General features: G+C 49.3%; 1 protein-coding gene across 1 annotated transcript; it reads right to left on the bottom strand.

Annotated features, from left to right (window-relative positions):
* Nucleotides 1-6: 6 nt before the first annotated feature.
* LOC117966106 (zinc finger MIZ domain-containing protein 2-like) lies at nt 7-22,106 on the bottom strand. Its single transcript, XM_059020097.1, is given in 20 exon segments — nt 7-1,520; nt 3,827-4,072; nt 4,337-4,500; nt 4,966-5,204; nt 7,142-7,210; nt 7,644-7,711; nt 7,977-8,134; nt 8,696-8,801; nt 8,946-9,156; nt 9,698-9,839; nt 10,443-10,611; nt 10,613-10,621; nt 11,116-11,202; nt 12,136-12,192; nt 12,194-12,322; nt 12,619-12,879; nt 13,410-13,602; nt 15,788-15,984; nt 17,427-17,541; nt 21,988-22,106. Coding segments are annotated over 20 exon segments (2,778 nt in total). The 5' UTR covers nt 22,038-22,106; the 3' UTR covers nt 7-1,412.
* Between the last annotated feature and the right edge of the window lie 463 nt (nt 22,107-22,569).

The following is a 22,569-nucleotide window of genomic DNA, read 5'->3' as shown; positions in this document are numbered from 1 at the left end:
TGTGTGCGTGCGTGTCAGTGCGTATCTCTGTGTGTCAGTGTGTATCTGTGTGTGTGCGTGTCAGTGCATATCTCTGTGTGCGTGTGTGCGTGTCAGTGCGTATCTCTCTGTGTGTGTGTGTGTGTGAAGGATTGCAATAGTGTTTATTCCAATTCAATATTTACAAGGAGCAAACACATTGTGCTTTTTTTTTCTTTCGGGATTTCCACTTTCTTAAAAAATAATAATAATACTAATAATAATAAACTTCACCTTTTAATTTCAATATCTTTTCATTCTCTCCAATGCACAGAAATTTTTTTTTTTTATATATCAAACACCATAGATCCAACACTTAGCTTGCTTTGTACAGCATCAGAGGATGAGAACAGCGTTAATGTCCATTCTGCAACAAAATCTACCATTACAAGTACATTTTGAAGGGGGGGAGAGGCTTATCAGTCTCTTTTCATTGTCGACCAACTACAGAAACCCACGAGGGTCAAAATGCACAACTCTGTGGTCCCAAGTCACTGCAGAGGAATGACCTCACCAGCAAAAACAAAACAACAAGGCCGCCAAGCACCCCGGCTCCTTTTTAAAATGCTGTTATAATAAATAAAAACGGTCCGAGAGTCATTTAAAAATTCTTCTGCGCGTCCTTTTAGATACAAGACCGAAAAAAAAAAAAAAGTTAAAAATAATAAAAAAAAAAAAAAAAGACACCCGAAGCCGTCCACTGCCCCCTACTGTCCAGCACCAGGTACTGCACCTCGCACCCTGGCTCAAGCTGCGAGGGGCCGGGGCTGGGGTGAACCCCGGTCTCCTCGATTCATTCTTAAAATCCATTCCCAATTCATCAATTCCAAACCCATCACTGATCACAATCGATGGTCCACATTATTTCTCGAATAGAATTTAAAAGTTTATTTTAAAAAAAAAAAAGTGGGTTATTTTTGTTTTTTTACTTTGAGATTTATAATTCCTAGGCTTCCTCCATCCCTCCCTCCTCAATTTAACTTCACTTCCAGAACTGCAGAACTCTCAGTAAGACCAGACGCACTGTGCTCTGAGTGCTGGGTGCCTACGCTGGCCGCAGGGGAATCTGGGAGATGTAGTTTCTCTGTCGGTTCTCACAGAGACAGACAGGAGCTGTGGATATCCGCTTTAGCCCTCAGCAGTGGTGCGCTCTGGGACTTGTAGTTCCTGTGTTGCCTATAGGTGGGCTCTGGATATTGTGGTCTCCTGGATGCTGGGAGTTGCCTGTCTGTAGGCGTGTTGTGCAATGGACGCTGGGAGTTGTAGTTCCTCTGTAGGCGTGGACATTGGGAGTTGTAGTTCCTCTATTGTCTGTAGGCGTGCTGTGCAGTGGACGCTGGGAGTTGTAGTTCCTCTGTAGACATGCTGCGCAGTGGCTGCTGGGAGTTGTAGTCCTAATTGTTCTCAAACAGCGAGAGCAGGTCCTCGCTGCTGTTGCTGGGCAGGTCGGGGGGGCCGAGGTACGAGAGGAGCTCATCGGGATTCGTCAGCTCCGGCAGCAACTAGAGAGAGGGAACGAGGGAGGGAGAGGGAACGAGGGAGAGAGAGGCAACGAGGGGGAGAGAGGGAACGAGAGAGAGAGAGGGAACGAGGGGGAGAGAGAGAGGGAACGAGGGGGAGAGAGAGAGGGAACGAGGGGGAGAGAGAGAGGGAACGAGGGGGAGAGAGAGAGGGAACGAGGGGGAGAGGGAGAAAGAAAGAAACAAGGAGTCAAAATCATTCTAAAAGCCCACAAACTAGTCTTAAATAATTCTTAAACTGGCAAATCTCTCGGGACCGTTTCAAAGTCTGGATGGTGCCGAGACCAGAGCACTCTAACAACCGAGCAAACTGACAAGAACGAGAAAAACAACCATGCTATTAATAATAATAATAACGCTAATAATGCTAATAATAGCAATGCTAACAGTATCAATGCTGATTATCCCCCAAGCAGCTCTGCAGTGGGGTGCAATGCAACACCAATTCCAAGTACCTGCTGTTCCTCACAGCACCTGGAACTCTGAACTGCTTCTTCATTTTTAAATTCTAGTTGTAGTTTGCATTTGTATTCTGGTTCCGTTGCTTTGCCTTCGCCTCCTACAGCTCCGGGTTTACTTGCTAAACAACCTTAAAAGAAGGACTGACTGACTGACTGAACGTTATAAAATCACAGGAACGCTCACCAGCTGCACAGCAGTCAGGCAACAGGTGGCGGGACTGAGCTTTCCTCTCTCATTCCCCGACGCCAAACCCTGTGTGTGTGTGTGTGTGTGTGTGTGTGTGTGTCTCTCTCTGTGTGTTTCTCTCTCTCTCTCTGTGTGTGTGTGTGTGTGTGTGTGTGTGTGCGCGAGTGTCTCTCTCTCTCTCTGTGTGCGCATGTGTGTGTCACTGGGTGTGCGTCACTGGGTGGGCGTGTCTGCCACCTGCTCTTCCTCATCTCAACCTGCAGCGGGTCTCTCTTGCTGTCTTATAAAAACTGCCATGGAAGCCTGTTGCCTTCCGTCAGTCACACTGCTACATCAGCAACAGCTTCATTATTTCTACCTATTTTTAGATAGACCTGTACCATCAGTGGAGCTCTCTTTCCTATAGACCTCCATACAGCTCTGCAGTGTTGAGCTCTCTTTCCTATAGACCTCCATACAGCTCTGCAGTGTTGAGAGTGGAGTTCTCTTTCCTATAGACCTCCATACAGCTCTGCAGTGTTGAGATCTCTTTCCTATAGACCTCCATACAGCTCTGCAGTGTTGAGCTCTCTTTCCTATAGACCTCTATACAGCTCTGCAGTGTTGAGAGTGGAGTTCTCTTTCCTATAGACCTCCATACAGCTCTGCAGTGTTGAGAGTGGAGTTCTCTTTCCTATAGAGCTCTATACAGCTCTGCAGTGTTGAGAGTGGAGTTCTCTTTCCTATAGACCTCTATACAGCTCTGCAGTGTTGAGAGTGGAGTTCTCTTTCCTATAGTCCTCTATACAGCTCTGCAGTGTTGAGTTCTCTTTCCTATAGAGCTCTGTACAGCTCTGCAGTGTTGGAAGTGGAGTTCTCTTTCCTATAGTCCTCTATACAGCTCTGCAGTGTTGAGAGTTGAGTTCTCTTTCCTATAGTCCTCTATACAGCTCTGCAGTGTTGAGATCTCTTTCCTATAGACCTCCATACAGCTCTGCAGTGTTGAGAGTGGAGTTCTCTTTCCTATAGTCCTCTATACAGCTCTGCAGTGTTGAGTTCTCTTTCCTATAGAGCTCTGTACAACTCTGCAGTGTTGAGAGTGGAGTTCTCTTTCCTATAGTCCTCTATACAGCTCTGCAGTGTTGAGAGTGGAGTTCTCTTTCCTATAGACCTCTATACAGCTCTGCAGTGTTGAGTTCTCTTTCCTATAGAGCTCTGTACAGCTCTGCAGTGTTGAGAGTGGAGTTCTCTTTCCTATAGAGCTCTATACAGCTCTGCAGTGTTGAGAGTGGAGTTCTCTTTCCTATAGAGCTCTATACACCTCTGCAGTGTTGAGAGTGGAGTTCTCTTTCCTATAGTCCTCTATACAGCTCTGCAGTGTGGAGTTCTCTTTCCTATAGAGCTCTATACACCTCTGCAGTGTTGAGAGTGGAGTTCTCTTTCCTATAGTCCTCTATACAGCTCTGCAGTGTGGAGTTCTCTTTCCTATAGTCCTCTATACAGCTCTGCAGTGTGGAGTTCTCTTTCCTATGGAGGAGTGCAGTTCTCTGCTTCACACTAACCCTATATAATTAGTTATAGCAGACTGTCTTTCTGCACTAATTAAAGGTAAGACTGATTGAATGATTTGGGTTTTTTTTTTGGGGGGGGGAGTTGCTTACATCGAGGGACGGCTCAGGCACCTCTCCCGCCCCCCCCATTCCAGGCCCTGGTCCAAAGGACCCCTCGGAATGCCCGTGGGGGCCCGTCCCCCCGGCAACCTGCTGCAGCCGGGCATTCTGGGAAGGGTTACGGGAGTGGAGGGGCGGGGCCTGGTTGCCAAGGTGAGGGTTGCCTTGGAGACCCTGGTGGTGCTGCTGCTGCTGCAAAGCATTGTGGGACTGATCCATCCTCCCAGGGTGAGACATCTGAGGAGAGGAGAGGAGAGGAGAGATTTAATGTGAAGCAGAAATACAATCCATCCTGTATTTGATTTTATCCTAAGATACTGTAGGCTGGATTTCAAACACTGCACTGTCCGTCAGTATCCTCTATTGTGATAAAGTGAAAGAAACAAAGAGAGAGAGAAAGAAAGGGAGTAAAAGAAAGAAAAATGGCAAGTCCATCCCTCACTGTCCTGCCCTGTCCCTCACTGTCCTGTCCTTTCCCTCACTGCCCTGTCCTGTACTGACCTGTCCAGGCATGGTGTGGCTCCCAGGTTTCTCAGTGGTCAGCAGGCCACTGGGCAGGTCGGACTGATAGGAGAGGGGGGGCGGCCCAGGGGCGAACTCCCCCAGAGGCAGGGGGGCGCCGGGGGGGAAGTCGGTGAAGCCGGGCTGGCTGGGGTACCCCGAGTCTGCAGGGAGCGAGAGGGGAGTCAGAGAGAGTCAGAACTGAGGAGCACTCAAACACTGAAACAAACTGAATACACACACTGAGGCCGAGAAAGACTTCCACTGGAAACGCGTGCCACTGAATCTACACTGAAGACGCTGAGAAAGACTTCTAGTGGAAACGTTTGCCACTGAATCTACACTGAAGACACTGAGAAAGACTTCTAGTGGAAACGTTTGCCATTGAATTTACACTGAAGACGCTGAGAAAGACTTCTAGTGGAAATGTTTGCCATTGAATCTACACTGAAGACACCGAGAAAGACTTCTAGTGGAAACGTTTGCCGTTGAATTTACACTGAAGACCCTGAGAACGACTTCTAGTGGAAACGTTTGCCGTTGAATTTACACTGAAGACACACAGAGACTATATAAAGAGCCCCTGTATAACGCAGCTCCTCTCAACGCGTATTAAAGCCTCCTCTCACTCTGGCCAGGGTAGTCCGGTGTAGCTCCGCTGCCCCCTGCGGGCAGCCCAGGGTACGGCGAGGATCCGGGTCCGAGCGCGGCGATCATCTCCATGACGTTGGGCAGGATCATGTGACTCGGGCTCATGGTGCGGCAGCACTTCGGCGCCGGCCCGTCCGGGTCCTCCTTGATATCGGGCTTGATCGGAACCGGCTTCCAGCTGCAGGCCGGGTCGATAGTGATCTCCTCGAAGTCAGAGCTGCAGAGAGACGAGACGTTAACACTGAATCCATCGCCATGATGAATGAGAGATCCATCACCCTGATCAATACCACAGAGATCCATCACCCTGATCAATACCATAGAGACCCATCACCCTGATCAATAAGAAATATCCATCACCCTGATCAACACCAGAGATCCCTCACCCTGATCAAAACCAGAGATCCCTCACCCTGATCAACTCCATAGAGAGCCCTCACCCTGATCAACACCATAGAGCCATCACCCTGATCAACACCATAGAGCCATCACCCTGATCAACACCATAGAGAGCCATCACCCTGATCAACACCATAGAGAGCCCTCACCCTGATCAACACCATAGAGAGCCATCACCTGATCAACACCATAGAGACCCATCACCCTGATCAACACCATAGAGAGCCATCACCCTGATCAACACTGCAGGGGTCAATCACCTGATCAACACCATAGAGAGCCATCACTCTGATCAACACCATAGAGAGCCATCACTCTGATCAACACCATAGAGAGCCATCACTCTGATCAACACCATAGAGAGCCATCACTCTGATCAACACCATAGAGAGCCATCACCCTGATCAACACCATAGAGAGCCCTCACCCTGATCAACACCATAGAGAGCCATCACCCTGATCAACACCATAGAGAGCCATCACCCTGATCAACACTGCAGGGGTCAATCACCTGATCAACACCATAGAGAGCCATCACCCTGATCAACACCATAGAGAGCCATCACCCTGATCAATACCATAGAGAGCCATCACCCTGATCAACACCATAGAGAGCCCTCACCCTGATCAACACCATAGAGAGCCCTCACCCTGATCAACACCATAGAGAGCCCTCACCCTGATCAACACCATAGAGACCCATCACCCTGATCAACACCATAGAGACCCATCACCCTGATCAACACCATAGAGACCCATCACCTGATCAACACCATAGAGAGCCATCACCCTGATCAACACCATAGAGAGCCATCACCCTGATCAACACCATAGAGAGCCATCACCCTGATCAACACCATAGAGACCCATCACCCTGATCAACACCATAGAGAGCCATCACCCTGATCAACACCATAGAGAGCCATCACCCTGATCAACACCATAGAGAGCCATCACCCTGATCAACACCATAGAGACCCATCACCCTGATCAACACCATAGAGAGCCATCACCCTGATCAACACCATAGAGAGCCATGGAAGCAGCTCCACTGTTTGTTTTCAAACACACTTTCCCTGACAAAGTTAAACGTGCCAGATGGTTGGGAAGACGTCTCTCCCGAGCAAAACCACCACATCCTGGCACAGCGCTCCGGACAAAAACCTACAGGACTCGGGACCTTTCACTGAACATCAATGCGAATCAAAAGAAACTACAAAATATTACAAACAAATAAAATAAAAAACACAGTCTACCGGAAGCCAGAATAGCAGTACAGTGGCATTTCGTGTTTAGATTTAGAAAGGTCACATATTTCTTCACGTCAGTTTTTCTGTTAAGTATCTGGAAAGCTACAGAGCGGTGTGCGATTCAATGTGTTTACGTCACATTATTCAGCAGCTTTCATTCCACTTCATGAAGCACAGAGAGTTCATTCCATGCAGAGGGTGATGCAGTTTTTAGAAGCTCTATGCAATTCAGTGTGGCAGCAGTGTGGAGTAGTGGTTAGGGCTCTGGACTCTTGACCGGAGGGTCGTGGGTTCAATCCCAGGTGGGGGACACTGCTGCTGTACCCTTGAGCAAGGTACTTTACCTAGATTGCTCCAGTAAAAAAACCCAACTGTATAAATGGGTAATTGTATGTAAAAATAATGTGATATCTTGTAACAATTGTAAGTCGTCCTGGATAAGGGCGTCAGCTAAGAAATAAATAATAATAATAATAATAATAATAATAATAATAATAATTCTTACTTCTGGATGTAAATAAGGATTCCCAGCATGTACTGGTCCACTTCCAGTCCTTCCAATAAAGCCGTTTTACTGGAAGAGAGAAAAAAAAAAAAAAAGTTAGTTTATGTGGGAGGGGCCCTGGGACAGGGTAAGCAGGGTCGCTAACCCAAACCAGATCTCCTGATCCGCCCCTCCTGCTCTGCACTGGACTCTCCTGACCTCAGCACCGCGTTACTGGATCCTCAGCTGATGCGCTATCCTTGCACTATTGCACTGCTAACATGTCACTGTAGATATAACTTGCTGTGATCCTAACTGGCTGCATCCTAGTTCATATTGTATTCTAGTAGTGTTATTATTATTTGCACTGACTGTAAACTGCACTGTTTAAAATATGAAGCTTGCCCGATTTCTGTCTGGTGATGAAGGCACTGGATGAAATATATTCTCGTTGAAAACTACAGTTTATTTATTTAGTTATTTATTATTTTAATAAAACCAGTATATAAAAGGTTTTGCTTACTTGCACACAGGACAACGCCACGTTCCTCTCTCACAGTTCAGCTGCAGGTAGGACTCCAGATCAAAACACTGCGAGAGGAGAGAGAGCGAGAGGAGAGGAGAGAGAGAGAGAGAGAGAGAGAGAGAGGAGCAGAGGGGAGATGAGAGAGGGGAGAGAGAGGAGAGAGGAGAGTAGAGAGAGAGACAGGCAGGTTATTATCACACAGCTCACAGCACACACACAAACACACACCTGAGCTTGTTCCTCATACACACACTGTGGCTAATCAAGCTTCTAATAAAGCCTGGAGGAACGGGCGACGCTGCAGAGCAATCGGAGCCCCGTCTCTCTCACCTGTATGTGCCGGCAGTCATGTCCCCGGGCTGGCAGCTGGATTCTGCGGAAGGTGATGGGACACTTCAGAGACACCTTGATGGCCGTCTGCTCCACCCCGTCCTCCCCATTGAGACCGGGCGTCCCCGGGATCGTCCCGTTACTGAAGTTCCGCTTGACTGGGGGGGTGGGGGAGAGGTTAGCTTCTCAGTGACACAGGCTAGTCAGTGTGTGTGTGTGTGTGTGTGTGTGTATATGTATAGTAATGCAATCTCTTACTCTTGGTGATGGTGTGTGCAGTGCGTGCAGTGTGTCTCTTACTCTTGGTGATGCAGTGTGTCTCTTACTCTTGGTGATGCAGTGCGTGCAGTGTGTCTCTTACTCTTGGTGATGCAGTGTGTGCAGTGTGTCTCTTACTCTTGGTGATGCAGTGTGTGCAGTGTGTCTCTTACTCTTGGTGATGCAGTGTGTGCAGTGTGTCTCTTACTCTTGGTGATGCAGTGTGTGCAGTGCGTGCAGTGTGTCTCTTACTCTTGGTGATGCAGTGTGTGCAGTGCGTGCAGTGTGTCTCTTACTCTTGGTGATGCAGTGTGTGCAGTGCGTGCAGTGTGTCTCTTACTCTTGGTGATGCAGTGTGTGCAGTGCGTGCAGTGTGTCTTACTCTTGGTGATGCAGTGTGTGCAGTGTGTCTCTTACTCTTGGTGATGCAGTGTGTGCAGTGCGTGCAGTGTGTCTCTTACTCTTGGTGATGCAGTGCTCGGCAGGCAGCAGACGTTTCTTCATTAACCCCTGCAGCACCGAGCGGACGGAGGGCCTGTGAACCAGCTGCAGCACGAAGAGGTGAGACTGCGAGAGGAGAGGAGAGGAGAGGAGAGGAGAGGAGAGGAGAGGAGAGGAGAGAGAGAGAGAGAGAGAGAGAGAGAGAGTCAGTACCCCAGCACTCCAGCAGTTCAGTAACAGTGGCTGCTTGATCAGCAGAGCTGGACTCACACAGCAGCAGGCGGTGACGGTGATCTGGATGGTGTTCCGGCCCGGCTGGCACACCTGCTTCAGGTACAGCGGCTTGTGGGAGGTCTTGTTGTCTCCGCGCTCGATGGACAGGGGCGTGGCGTTCACGCTCACCTGCACCGATGACGGCCAGTTCGTGTTCATCTGCCGGTCCTCGTGGTGATAGCACTTGAACTGCAGCTCCAGATCTGGCCTGCAGAGGGCGAAAGAGAGAGAGAGAGACAATGAACACGAAACTGGAACTCAGATCATTCTCTGACAAGCGTTTCGAAAACTAGAAGACGCTGAGAAAGACTTCTAGTGGAAACGTTTGCTATTGAATCTACACTGGAGACACTGAGAAAGACTTCTAGTGGAAACGTTTGCCATTGAATTTACACTGAAGACGCTGAGAAAGACTTCTAGTGGAAACGTTTGCCATTGAATTTACACTGAAGACGCTGAGAAAGACTTCTAGTGGAAACGTTTGCCATTGAATTTACACTGAAGACGCTGAGAAAGACTTCTAGTGGAAACGTTTGACAATGAATTCCCTGAAAGCCTGGTTCAGGGGTTCAGGGGTTCACTAGTTCCGGGGTTCACTGGTTTAGGGGTTCACTGGTTCAAGGGGTACACTGGTTCAGGGGTTCACCGGTTCAAGGGGTTCAGGGGTTCACTGGTTCAGGGGTTCAAGGAGTACAGCGGTTCACTGGTTCAGGGGTACAGTGATGCAGGGGTTCCTCTCGGCTCCTCACCTCAGCATGAGTGTTTTGTACACGGAGTCTCGGAGCTGGAACACGTGGTTGCTCACGGCCAGGTTGTGCTCCAATCGAAAGGGCTCGAGCACCACGCCATCCCGCACGGGGAAGGTCAACCGCAGGTCATCGCTAGGGTTACCTGGGGGGGGGGGGGGGGACGACAAATTATTATTATAATGTTTTGTTTTTTTACATTCTCCCCTCCGGTCGCTGTGTGTGTGTGTAACTGGACCAGCTTCAGGTTCCTATCTGGGTATCTATTTTATAATGCAGGCATCTTGGGGTCGGGGTCGCCCCCTCCCCCCCCCCGAACTCCATAGAGTTCATGCACAAATGTTTAGAGAGGAAAGTGCTAAAAATAAACAAATTAGAATAATTAGGACCAGGATGATTACTCTGTACTTAAGTGTGTGTGCAAAACCACCAACAGTGTGTGTGTGTGCGTGCGTGCATGTGTGTGGGCAGGGTCTCTGGTGTTGATCGGGCTGATTCCCCGTTCAGAGTGAATTAAGAAACAGCTGCTTAGGTTTGAGATGATCGCTGCATCCCTTCAGACTGTGTGGAGATCAGAGACCCACACAAACCCCAGCAGCTGTCTCTTCTTCACTCAAATGAATTAGCTTGAACCCAGGTCTGGCAAACCGCCCCAGTTTCACACTGGGAGCCAGTGGAGGCGGCAGGCTGGTTTCTGCCCTGGGTTCGACAGTAGAAAGTGAATCCTGCCCGCAGTCCCGCGTCTCACCTGAAGGGGGCGCCGGAGGCGGCAGCGCGTTGATGTTGGGCTTGAGGTCGGGCAGGAAGGGCGACTTCACATCCTGTCCGGGGGACATGTAGGGAGCCATATTGCTTCCTGGGGTCATGGGCGGAGTGGGGTTCCCTGGGAGGGGAGAACTGGGGTACCCCGGCATCGCAACGACCAGGCTGGGGAGAGAGAGAGAGAGAGAGAGAGAGAGAGAGAGAGAGAGAGAGAGAGAGAGAGAGAGAGAGAGAGAGAGAGAGAGAGAGAGAGAGAGAGAGAGAGAGAGAGAGAAGGAAGAAAGACAGAGAAAGAGCGAGAGAGAAAGTAAGGAAAGAGAGAAAAAGAAACAGAAAGTAAGTAAGATAGACAGAGAAAGACAGATAGACAGAGAGAAAGAAAACGATTGAAAGAGAGAAAAACAAACAGAGATAGACAGAGAAAGAAAGAAACGAACAAACGAGATAGACAGAGAGAGAGCAAGAAAAAGGAGAGTGTGAGGTCATCTATTTAAAAAACACAGTGTCTGTGGTCTAGATGAGTTCAATTATTCATTGGTAAGTTTAATTAAATATAAATATAAACATATTATATAATCCACACACACACACACACACACACACACTGACACACGCGCACGCACGCCCCTCTATCTGGTGCAGGCAGTGAGTTCTCTTACCCCGCTGGCTGGCTGCTGGGTGAAGCTGCTGTACCCTCCTCCTCCCCCTGCCAGGCTGCCTCCCTGTCCATTGAAGTGATCAGCTGACTGCGGGAGCACAGCGCAGTTATCATCACATCACATTAAGAACATAAGAAAGTTTCCAAACGAGAGGAGGCCCCATTCAGCCCATCTTGCTCGTTTGGTTGTTAGTAGCTTATTGATCCCAGAATCTCATCAAGCAGCTTCTTGAAGGATCCCAGGGTGTCAGCTTCAACAACATTGTTGTTTCTACTTCTTTTAATTCTGTCTATATCACAGGGTGCTGCAAAAACACATGATTTTAACATACAATTACCCATTTATACAGTTGGGTTTTTACTGGAGCAATCTAGGTAAAGTACCTTGTTCAAGGGTACAGCAGCAGTGTCCCCCACCTGGGATTGAACCCACGACCCTCCGGTCAAGAGTCCAGAGCTCTAACCACTACTCCACACCGCTGCCTTTATCACAGGCCTGAGTTGTCTGCATGTGTTGGTTTGGTAAAACTAAATATAATGCTGAGCTCTCAAACCGCTCCAGTGTTTGTTATTTATTAAGCGTTTTTTAGGATCAGCAGTGTGGAGTAGAGGTCAGGGCTCTGGACTCTTGATCGGAGGGACGTGGGTTCAATCCCAGGTGGGGGACACTGCTGCTGTATCCTTGAGCAAGGTACTTTACCTAGATTGCTCCAGTAAAAACCCAACTGTATAAATGGGTAAGTGTATGTAAAAAATAATGTGATATCTTGTAAGGATTGTAAGTCGCCCTGGATAAAGGCGTCTGCTAATAAATAAATAATAATAATAATAATAATAAAGACTTTCAATTATTATTCAGCAGATGCTTTTTATCCAAAGCGACTCACAGAGACTAGGGGGGTGAACTCTGCTTCATCAACAACTGCTGCTGCTGCTGCAGAGTCACCTCCAATAGGAGCTCGTTTGTTCTGTGCACAGACGGCTCAGTCGCCCCGCGGCGCTGCGGAGTTGTGGGACTCACCTTGTAGTACTGCGCGGGGTTCGGGGGACCGGGCTGATACTGCCCCTGCTGCAGGGGGGATCCTGTGACCGGGGTAGGAGGGGGAGGGGGCTGAGCGCTGGGGGGGGGTGCTGTGGTACTGCACTGGCTGGCTGGGGTACGGCACGGCATTGCCAGGGCCAGCGCCATACTGAGGAGCGGGGTACCCCTGGGGGAGGGAGAAAAAAAGAAACCGTGTTTTAATATGTTTATGTGTAAGCTGTACTCATACTGTGTGTTTATCTATCTCTCTCTCTCTCTATATACACACACACACACACACATCTAATCTCCCCTCCTCAGTGCTGTATGTCCTCTTGAGCCCCTGCTGTCCGCGGGGGCCCATCTGCTGATTATAGTATAAAATATGTGTGTCTGTGTGTGTGTGTGTGTCTGTGTGTGTGTGTAGTGTTTGCATCTCAGTGCCTCTCTCTCTCTCTGTGTCTCTCCCTCTCCCTCTCTCACCTCAGTGCTGTAGGTCCTCTTGAGTCCCTGCTGTCCGCGGGGGCCCATCTGCTGGCCCTGGGGGGGCCCCGGGTAGCCGGGGTGCTGGGGGAGCCGCTGCCCCTGAGCCGCTGCGTACATGGGCCCCATCGAGGGGGGGCGGGAGGGGCCCATGCCCATGGCAGCCATGCCAGCGTGGCCCATCCCCCCCGCCATGCCTGGGGGCCCCCGGGGCCCGGAGTGAGGCATGAACTGACTGCTGTAAGAGGAGGGGCCGCCCATCTGAGAGAGAGAGAGAGAGAGAGAGAGAGAGAGAGAGAGAGAGAGAGATTACTAGGATTAGTATGTATTTACAGGGTTTTTTTTTTTTATTTTTTTAATATAAAAAGACCTATGTGTGTTTGTTTTAATTTATTTTAACAGATGTCTTTATCCAAGGCGACTTACAGAGACTAGGGTGTGTGAACTATGCATCAGCTGCAGAGTCACTTACAACTACGTCTCACCCGAAAGACGGAGCACAAGGAGGTTAAGTGACTTGCTCAGGGTCACACAATGAGTCAGTGGCTGAGGTGGGATTTGAACCCGGGACCTCCTGGTAACAAGCCCTTTTCTTTAACCACTGGACCACACAGCCTCCCACCAGCTGCAATGGCACTGACTGACCAGCAGATGGAGGCAGAGCAGCATGATGTCCCGTGCTGTGCTGTGCTGTGCTGCGCTGCAGTTCTCTGCCCTGTGCAGTGCTGTGTGTGATTGTGTGCAGTGCATTGTAATGTACTGTTCTGTATTGCACCCGGTCCGGGACTCACCGGCCCGTACTGGCCCAGCTCCTGGTTCTGTTTCTCCTGCAGCGCGGCGACCGTTGCCGTGGCAGTGGCGGTTGCCGTGGCCGCTGCTGCTGCTACTGCCGCGGCGGCGGCCGCCTGCGTGAAGTCCGAGGGGGGGCGGGACCCGTGCTGCTGGTGACCCATCGAGCCGGGGCCACTGGGACCCCCGGGGTAACTGAGGAGGGAGAGGGAGAGGGAGAGGGAGAGGGAGAGAGAGAGAGAGGGAGAGAGAGAGAGAGAGAGAGAGAGAGAGAGAGAGAGAGAGAGAGAGAGAGAGAGAGAGAGAGGTCTTTGATTATTATTTATTTATATTTATCATTAACAGTACTATTTTCCCATCAATTTTATCACTTTTTTTACTGTACTTTATAGATCAGTTTGTTTATAATATATATATATATATATATATATATATTATATATATATATATATATATATATATATATATACACACACACGTGCTCAAATTTGTTGGTACCCTTACAGCTCATTGAAATAATGCTTCATTCCTCCTGAAAAGTGATGAAATTAAAAGCTATTTTATCATGTATACTTGCATGCCTTTGGTATGTCATAGAATAAAGCAAAGAAGCTGTGAAAAGAGATGAATTATTGCTTATTCTTCAAAGACATTCTAAAATGGCCTGGACACATTTGTTGGTACCCCTTAGAAAAGATAATAAATAATTGGATTATAGTGAGATTTCAAACTAATTAGTTTTTAAATTAGTATCACACATGTCTCCAATCTTGCAATCAGTCATTCAGCCTATTTAAATGGAGAAAAGTAGTCACTGTGCTGTTTGGTATCATTGTGTGCACCACACTGAACATGGACCAGAGAAAGCAAAGGAGAGAGTTGTCTGAGGAGATCAGAAAGAAAATAATAGACAAGCATGGTAAAGGTAAAGGCTACAAGACCATCTCCAAGCAGCTTGATGTTCCTGTGACAACAGTTGCAAATATTATTAAGAAGTTTAAGGTCCATGGAACTGTAGCCAACCTCCCTGGGCGCGGCCGCAAGAGGAAAATCGACCCCAGATTGAACAGAAGGATAGTGCGAATGGTAGAAAAAGAACCAAGGATAACTGCCAAAGAGATACAAGCTGAACTCCAAGGTGAAAGTACGTTAGTTTTTGATCGCACCATCCGTCGCTTTTTGAGCGAAAGTGGGCTCCATGGAAGAAGACCCAGGAGGACTCCACTTTTGAAAGAAAAACAAAGCCAGACTGGAATTTGCTAAAATGCATATTGACAAGCCACAATCCTTCTGGGAGAATGTCCTTTGGACAGATGAGTCAAAACTGGAACTTTTTGGCAAGTCACATCAGCTCTATGTTCACAGACGAAAAAATGAAGCTTTCAAAGAAAAGAACACCATACCTACAGTGAAACATGGAGGAGGCTCGGTTATGTTTTGGGGCTGCTTTGCTGCGCCTGGCACAGGGTGCCTTGAATCTGTGCAGGGCACAATGAAATCTCAAGACTATCAAGGCATTCTGGAGCGAAACGTACTGCCCAGTGTCAGAAAGCTCTGTCTCAGTCACAGGTCATGGGTCCTCCAACAGGATAATGACCCAAAACACACAGCTAAAAGCACCCAAGAATGGTTAAGAGCAAAACATTGGACTATTCTGAAGTGGCCTTCTATGAGTCCTGATCTGAATCCTATCGAACATCTATGGAAAGAGCTGAAACATGCAGTCTGGAGAAGGCACCCATCAAACCTGAGACAGCTGGAGCAGTTTGCTCAGGAAGAGTGGGCCAAACTACCTGTTAACAGGTGCAGAAGTCTCATTGAGAGCTACAGAAAACGTTTGATTGCAGTGATTGCCTCTAAAGGTTGTGCAACAAAACATTAGGTTAGCGGTCCCATCATTTTTGTCCATGCCATTTTCATTTGTTTTATTATTTACAATATTATGTTGAATAAAAAATCAAAAGCAAAGTCTGATTTCTTTTAAATATGGAATAAACAATGGTGGATGCCAATTACTTTTGTCAGTTTCAAGTTATTTCAGAGAAAATTGTGCATTCTTCGTTTTTTGTGGAGGGGTACCGACAAATTTGAGCACGTCTGTATATGTATGTATTTATGATGCATTGTATATATATGCATGTATGTATTGTATAATTGCTATTGTAAGTCATGCTAATATAAAGCACCATTGAATTCAATTGAATTGAGAGAGAGAGAAAGAGAAAGAGAGAGAAGAGAAGAGAGAGGGGGGACAGAGAGAGAGAGAGGGAAAGAGACAGACACACACACACACAGACACATACAGACACAGAGAGAGAATGAATGAAAGAAAGGACACAGAGAGAGACACACGCACACGCACACAGTCATTGCTGCTCACCTGCCTCCCCCATATCCCTGCGAGGTGGGGTACCCCCCCCGGCTGTACATGTTGTGCTGCAGGTACCCCTTGTTGGGCACGTGTTCGGGGTACCCCTGCTGACCCATGAACTGCGGGGAGTTCATTCCAGGGCTGCTGCCGGGCAGCATGTGACTGCCCCCCGAATTTCCACCCGGACCCATCGGGTTCCCCAGAACCTGCTGAGAGAGACGAGGTGAGGAGACGAGGGGAGGCGAGAGGAGAGGGAGAGGAGGGGAGAGGAGAGGGAGAGAGAGAGAGAGGAGGGGAGACGAGGAGAGGGGAGGGAGAGAGAGGAGAGGAAGGGAGAGGAGGAGAGAGAGAGAGAGAGAGAGAGAGAGAGAGAGGAGAGAAGGAGAGTTTTAATGTCACTCCTGTTTTTGTACCATTTTTTAGGTGCAAAATACATGATGCATGAACTCTGCAAGCACCATCAACACACACACACTGCAAGCACCATCACACACACACACACTGCAAGCACCATCAACACACACACACTGCAAGCACCCTCACCACTGACACTGCAAGCACCATCAACACACACACTGCAAGCACCATCACCACACACACACTGCAAGCACCCTCAACACACAGACACTGCAAGCACCCTCACCACACACACACTGCAAGCACCCTCACCACACACACACTGCAAGCACCCTCACCACACACACACTGCAAGCACCCTCACCACACACACACTGCAAGCACCATCAACACACACACACTGCAAGCACCCTCACCACTGACACTGCAAGCACCATCACCACTGACACTGCAAGCACCCTCAACACACACACACACTGCAAGCACCATCACCACACACACTGCAAGCACCATCACCACTGACACTGCAAGCACCATCACCACTGACACTGCAAGCACCATCACCACTGACACTGCAAGCACCCTCACCACACACACACACTGCAAGCACCATCAGCACACACACACACTGCAAGCACCATCACCACTGACACTGCAAGCACCATCAACACACACACACTGCAAGCACCATCAACACACACACACACTGCAAGCACCATCAACACACACACACACTGCAAGCACCATCAACACACACACACACACTGCAAGCACCATCACCACTGACACTGCAAGCACCATCACCACACAGACACACTGCAAGCACCCTCAACACACACACTGCAAGCACCATCACCACAGACACACACTGCAAGCACCCTCACCACAGACACACACTGCAAGCACCCTCACCACACACACACTGCAAGCACCCTCAACACACACACACTGCAAGCACCATCACCACAGACACACACTGCAAGCACCATCACCACACACTGCAAGCACCATCACCACAGACACTGCAAGCACCATCACCACACACACACTGCAAGCACCATCACCACAGACACTGCAAGCACCATCACCACACACACACTGCAAGCACCCTCACCACACACACACACAGAGACAGAGACACACTGAGACAGAGACACAGACACACACAGACACACACACACACACACACACACAGACGGAGACACACACACACACACACAGAGACAGAGACACACTGAGACAGAGACACAGACACACACACACACACACACACACGGAGTTGTGCCCCCACCTGGCTGGGCGAGCTATTGGTCACCCCCCACACAGTTGTCACCACAGACAGAGAGCCAGGGGGCTGGTTGGCGCCTTGCTGCCAGGAGACAGGATCATATGTGTACGAACCGTCACTGCAAAACAACGAGAGGGGCGTGAGAGAGGGGACAGGAGAGGAGAGAGGGGAGAGAATGAGGGGCGAGGAGAGGAGAGAGGGGTGAGGGTACGAGCTATCACTGCAAACCCTGAGGGGGGGGTTAGACGGGGGCTAGGGTGAGAAATGGACAAAAGAAAAGCAGTGAGGGAGGGGCTAGAGGAGAAGAGGGCGTGTCGATCAACGAGCCAGCCAATGAGACGGACAGATTTCAAGAGTTCAGTGCAGCTTGGATTTGAAATTCATTCAATGCACACGGATCGATGGTAACAACAGCAGCAACATTACATATTAATATCCATATAAATAAAACAAACATGATACATGACAAACAAAAACAAATGCAAGTGCTTGAGGTTTAAAGAAATGTGTCGGGCTCTGTGTGTCAGTGTGTGTGTGTGTGTCAGTGTGTGTCACTGTGTGTGTGTCAGTGTGCGTGTGTGTGTCAGTGTGCGTGTGTGTGTCACTGTGTGTATCAGTGTGTGTGTGTCAGTGTGCGTGTGTGTCAGTGTGCGTGTCAGTGTGCGTGTGTGTCAGTGTGCGTGTGTGTCAGTGTGCGTCAGTGTGCGTGTGTGTGTGTCAGGCTCTCTGTGTGTCAGTGTGTGTGCGTGTGTGTGTGTGTGTGTCCGTGTCCTGTGTTCTTGAATATTTACAAAGTCACATGTTCCAGCTGCACACTTCACTCCCCACGTGTTGCCATGGAGACACCATCGTCACACAGCAGAGAGAGAAAGAGAGAGAGAGAGGAGACACACATAGGGAGAGTGAGTATATATGAGAGAGAGAGAGAGAGAGAGAGAGAGAGAGAGAGAGAGAGCAGGAGAGAGAGAGAGTGAGTGTCAGAGTGTCTCGCTCTCTCTCTCTCAGTCTCTGCTGTTTGTTGTTAGGGTGAGTGTGTCAGAGTGTCTCTCCTCCCTCTCTCTCTCAGTCTCTGCTGTTTGTTGTTAGGGTGAGTGTGTCAGATTGTCTCTCTCTCGTTAGGGTGAGTGTGTCAGAGTGTCTCTCCTCCCTCTCTCTCTCAGTCTCTGCTGTTTGTTGTTAGGGGGGTGTGTGTCAGAGTGTCTCTCTCTCTCTCTCTCTCTCTCTCTGTCTCTGCTGTTTGTTGTTAGGGTGAGTGTGTCAGAGTGTCTCTCTCTCTCTCTCTCAGTCTCTGCTGTTTGTTGTTAGGGTGTGTGTGTCAGAGTGTCTCTCCTCCCTCTCTCTCTCAGTCTCTGCTGTTTGTTGTTAGGGGGAGTGTGTCAGAGTGTCTCTCTCTCTCTCTCTCAGTCTCTGCTGTTTGTTGTTAGGATGAGTGTGTCAGAGTGTCTCTCTCTCTCTCAGTCTCTGCTGTTTGTTGTTAGGGTGAGTGTGTCAGATTGTCTCTCTCTCGTTAGGGTGAGTGTGTCAGAGTGTCTCTCTCTCTCTCTCTCAGTCTCTGCTGTTTGTTGTTAGGATGAGTGTGTCAGAGTGTCTCTCTCTCTCTCAGTCTCTGCTGTTTGTTGTTAGGGTGAGTGTGTCAGAGTGTCTCTCTCTCTCTCTCTCAGTCTCTGCTGTTTGTTGTTAGGGTGTGTGTGTCAGAGTGTCTCTCCTCCCTCTCTCTCTCAGTCTCTGCTGTTTGTTGTTAGGGGGAGTGTGTCAGAGTGTCTCTCTCTCTCTCTCTCAGTCTCTGCTGTTTGTTGTTAGGATGAGTGTGTCAGAGTGTCTCTCTCTCTCTCAGTCTCTGCTGTTTGTTGTTAGGGTGAGTGTGTCAGATTGTCTCTCTCTCGTTAGGGTGAGTGTGTCAGAGTGTCTCTCTCTCTCTCTCTCAGTCTCTGCTGTTTGTTGTTAGGATGAGTGTGTCAGAGTGTCTCTCTCTCTCTCAGTCTCTGCTGTTTGTTGTTAGGGTGAGTGTGTCAGATTGTCTCTCTCTCGTTAGGGTGAGTGTGTCAGAGTGTCTCTCTCTCTCTCTCTCTCAGTCTCTGCTGTTTGTTGTTAGGGGGTGTGTGTCAGAGTGTCTCTCTCTCTCTCTCTCTCTCTCTCTGTCTCTGCTGTTTGTTGTTAGGGTGAGTGTGTCAGAGTGTCTCTCTCTCTCTCTCTCAGTCTCTGCTGTTTGTTGTTAGGGTGTGTGTGTCAGAGTGTCTCTCCTCCCTCTCTCTCTCAGTCTCTGCTGTTTGTTGTTAGGGGGAGTGTGTCAGAGTGTCTCTCTCTCTCTCTCTCAGTCTCTGCTGTTTGTTGTTAGGATGAGTGTGTCAGAGTGTCTCTCTCTCTCTCAGTCTCTGCTGTTTGTTGTTAGGGTGAGTGTGTCAGATTGTCTCTCTCTCGTTAGGGTGAGTGTGTCAGAGTGTCTCTCTCTCTCTCTCTCAGTCTCTGCTGTTTGTTGTTAGGATGAGTGTGTCAGAGTGTCCTCTCTCTCTCTCAGTCTCTGCTGTTTGTTGTTAGGGTGAGTGTGTCAGAGTGTCTCTCTCTCTCTCTCTCAGTCTCTGCTGTTTGTTGTTAGGGTGTGTGTGTCAGAGTGTCTCTCCTCCCTCTCTCTCTCAGTCTCTGCTGTTTGTTGTTAGGGGGAGTGTGTCAGAGTGTCTCTCTCTCTCTCTCTCAGTCTCTGCTGTTTGTTGTTAGGATGAGTGTGTCAGAGTGTCTCTCTCTCTCTCAGTCTCTGCTGTTTGTTGTTAGGGTGAGTGTGTCAGATTGTCTCTCTCTCGTTAGGGTGAGTGTGTCAGAGTGTCTCTCTCTCTCTCTCTCAGTCTCTGCTGTTTGTTGTTAGGATGAGTGTGTCAGAGTGTCTCTCTCTCTCTCAGTCTCTGCTGTTTGTTGTTAGGGTGAGTGTGTCAGAGTGTCTCTCTCTCTCTCTCTCAGTCTCTGCTGTTTGTTGTTAGGGTGTGTGTGTCAGAGTGTCTCTCCTCCCTCTCTCTCTCAGTCTCTGCTGTTTGTTGTTAGGGGGAGTGTGTCAGAGTGTCTCTCTCTCTCTCTCTCAGTCTCTGCTGTTTGTTGTTAGGATGAGTGTGTCAGAGTGTCTCTCTCTCTCTCAGTCTCTGCTGTTTGTTGTTAGGGTGAGTGTGTCAGATTGTCTCTCTCTCGTTAGGGTGAGTGTGTCAGAGTGTCTCTCTCTCTCTCTCTCAGTCTCTGCTGTTTGTTGTTAGGATGAGTGTGTCAGAGTGTCTCTCTCTCTCTCAGTCTCTGCTGTTTGTTGTTAGGGTGAGTGTGTCAGATTGTCTCTCTCTCGTTAGGGTGAGTGTGTCAGAGTGTCTCTCTCTCTCTCTCTCTCAGTCTCTGCTGTTTGTTGTTAGGATGAGTGTGTCAGAGTGTCTCTCTCTCTCTCAGTCTCTGCTGTTTGTTGTTAGGGTGAGTGTGTCAGATTGTCTCTCTCTCGTTAGGGTGAGTGTGTCAGAGTGTCTCTCTCTCTCTCTCTCAGTCTCTGCTGTTTGTTGTTAGGGGGTGTGTGTCAGAGTGTCTCTCCTCCCTCTCTCTCTCAGTCTCTGCTGTTTGTTGTTAGGGTGAGTGTGTCAGATTGTCTCTCTCTCGTTAGGGTGAGTGTGTCAGAGTGTCTCTCCTCTCTCTCTCTCTCAGTCTCTGCTGTTTGTTGTTAGGGTGTGTGTGTCAGAGTGTCTCTCCTCCCTCTCTCTCTCAGTCTCTGCTGTTTGTTGTTTTTCACCAGCGGGAGCAGAGCGCTTCCTCTCCACAAACCACAGGAAGTGAGTCAGCGAGCGACGGGAAGTCAGGCCGGATGGCTGTGTCCTGAGGAACCCCCGAGTCTCCCAGCGTGAACCCAGAGAAGAGAGAGAGGCGAAGCAACCCCCAGCATGGGCCGTGTGCGTGCGTGTGCGTGTGTGTGTGTGTGTGTGTGTGTGTGTGCGTGGTATTGTTGCAGAGTGTGTTACCTGTGTGGGGGTGCACTGTGCAGTGCAGTGCGTTACCTGTGTGGGGGTGTATTGTGCAGTGCAGTGCGTTACCTGTGTGGGGGTGTATTGTGCAGTGCAGTGCGTTACCTGTGGGTGTGTATTGTACAGTACAGTGCAGGGTGTTACCTGTGTGGGGGTGTATTGTGCAGTACAGTGCAATGCATTACCTGTGTGGGGGTGTATTGTGCAGTGCATTGCGTTACCTGTGTGGGGGTGTATTGTACAGTGCAGTGCAGGGTGTTACCTGTGTGGGGGTGTATTGTACAGTGCAGTGCAGGGTGTTACCTGTGTGGGGGTGTATTGTACAGTGCAGTGCAGTGCGTTACCTGTGTGGGGGTGTATTGTACAGTGCAGTGCAGGGTGTTACCTGTGTGGGGGTGTATTGTGCAGTACAGTGCAATGCATTACCTGTGTGGGGGTGTATTGTGCAGTGCAGTGCAGGGTGTTACCTGTGTGGGGGTGTATTGTGCAGTGCAGTGCAGGGTGTTACCTGTGTGGGGGTGTATTGTGCAGTGCAGTGCAGGGTGTTACCTGTGTGGGGGTGTATTGTGCAGTGCAGTGCAGGGTGTTACCTGTGTGGGGTCGGAGGCAGGGAGGGTTTCATGGGGTTCATGGAGTTCATCGGACGGCCTCGGGGTGCAGCGATGAGCCCCCACACTCAGCAACCGGGCGAGCGGGCAGGGGGGGGGGGCTGTGAGGAGAGAGAGAGAGAGAGAGAGAGAGAGAGAGAGAGAGAGAGAGAGAGAGAGAGAGAGAGAGAGAGAGAGAGAGAGAGAGAGAGAGAGAGAGAGAGAGAGAGAGAGAGAGAGAGAGAGAGAGAGAGAGAGAGAGAGAGAGAGAGAGAGAGAGAGAGAGAGAGAGAGAGAGAGAGAGAGAGAGAGAGAGAGAGAGAGAGAGAGAGAGTCAGAGAGGCTTCAGGGCATATTCATACTCCTATAGGCGCCAATAATTAGTTTATTTTAGCAGACGCCTTTATCCAGAGACTAGGGTGTGTGAGCTATGCATCAGCTGCAGAGTCGCTTACAACAGCGTCTCGCCTGAAAGACGGAGCACAAGGAGGTTCAGTGACTTGCTCAGGGTCACACACACACACACACAGCGAGTCAGTGGATTTGAACCTGGGACCTCCCGGTTCAAGCCCTTTACTTTAACCA

The sequence above is a fragment of the Acipenser ruthenus genome, unplaced genomic scaffold (genome assembly GCF_902713425.1).
Source record: "Acipenser ruthenus unplaced genomic scaffold, fAciRut3.2 maternal haplotype, whole genome shotgun sequence".
NCBI lineage: Eukaryota > Metazoa > Chordata > Actinopteri > Acipenseriformes > Acipenseridae > Acipenser > Acipenser ruthenus.
The sequence above is the reverse complement of the archived record's forward strand: the minus strand, read 5'-3'. Positions and strand labels throughout refer to the sequence as shown.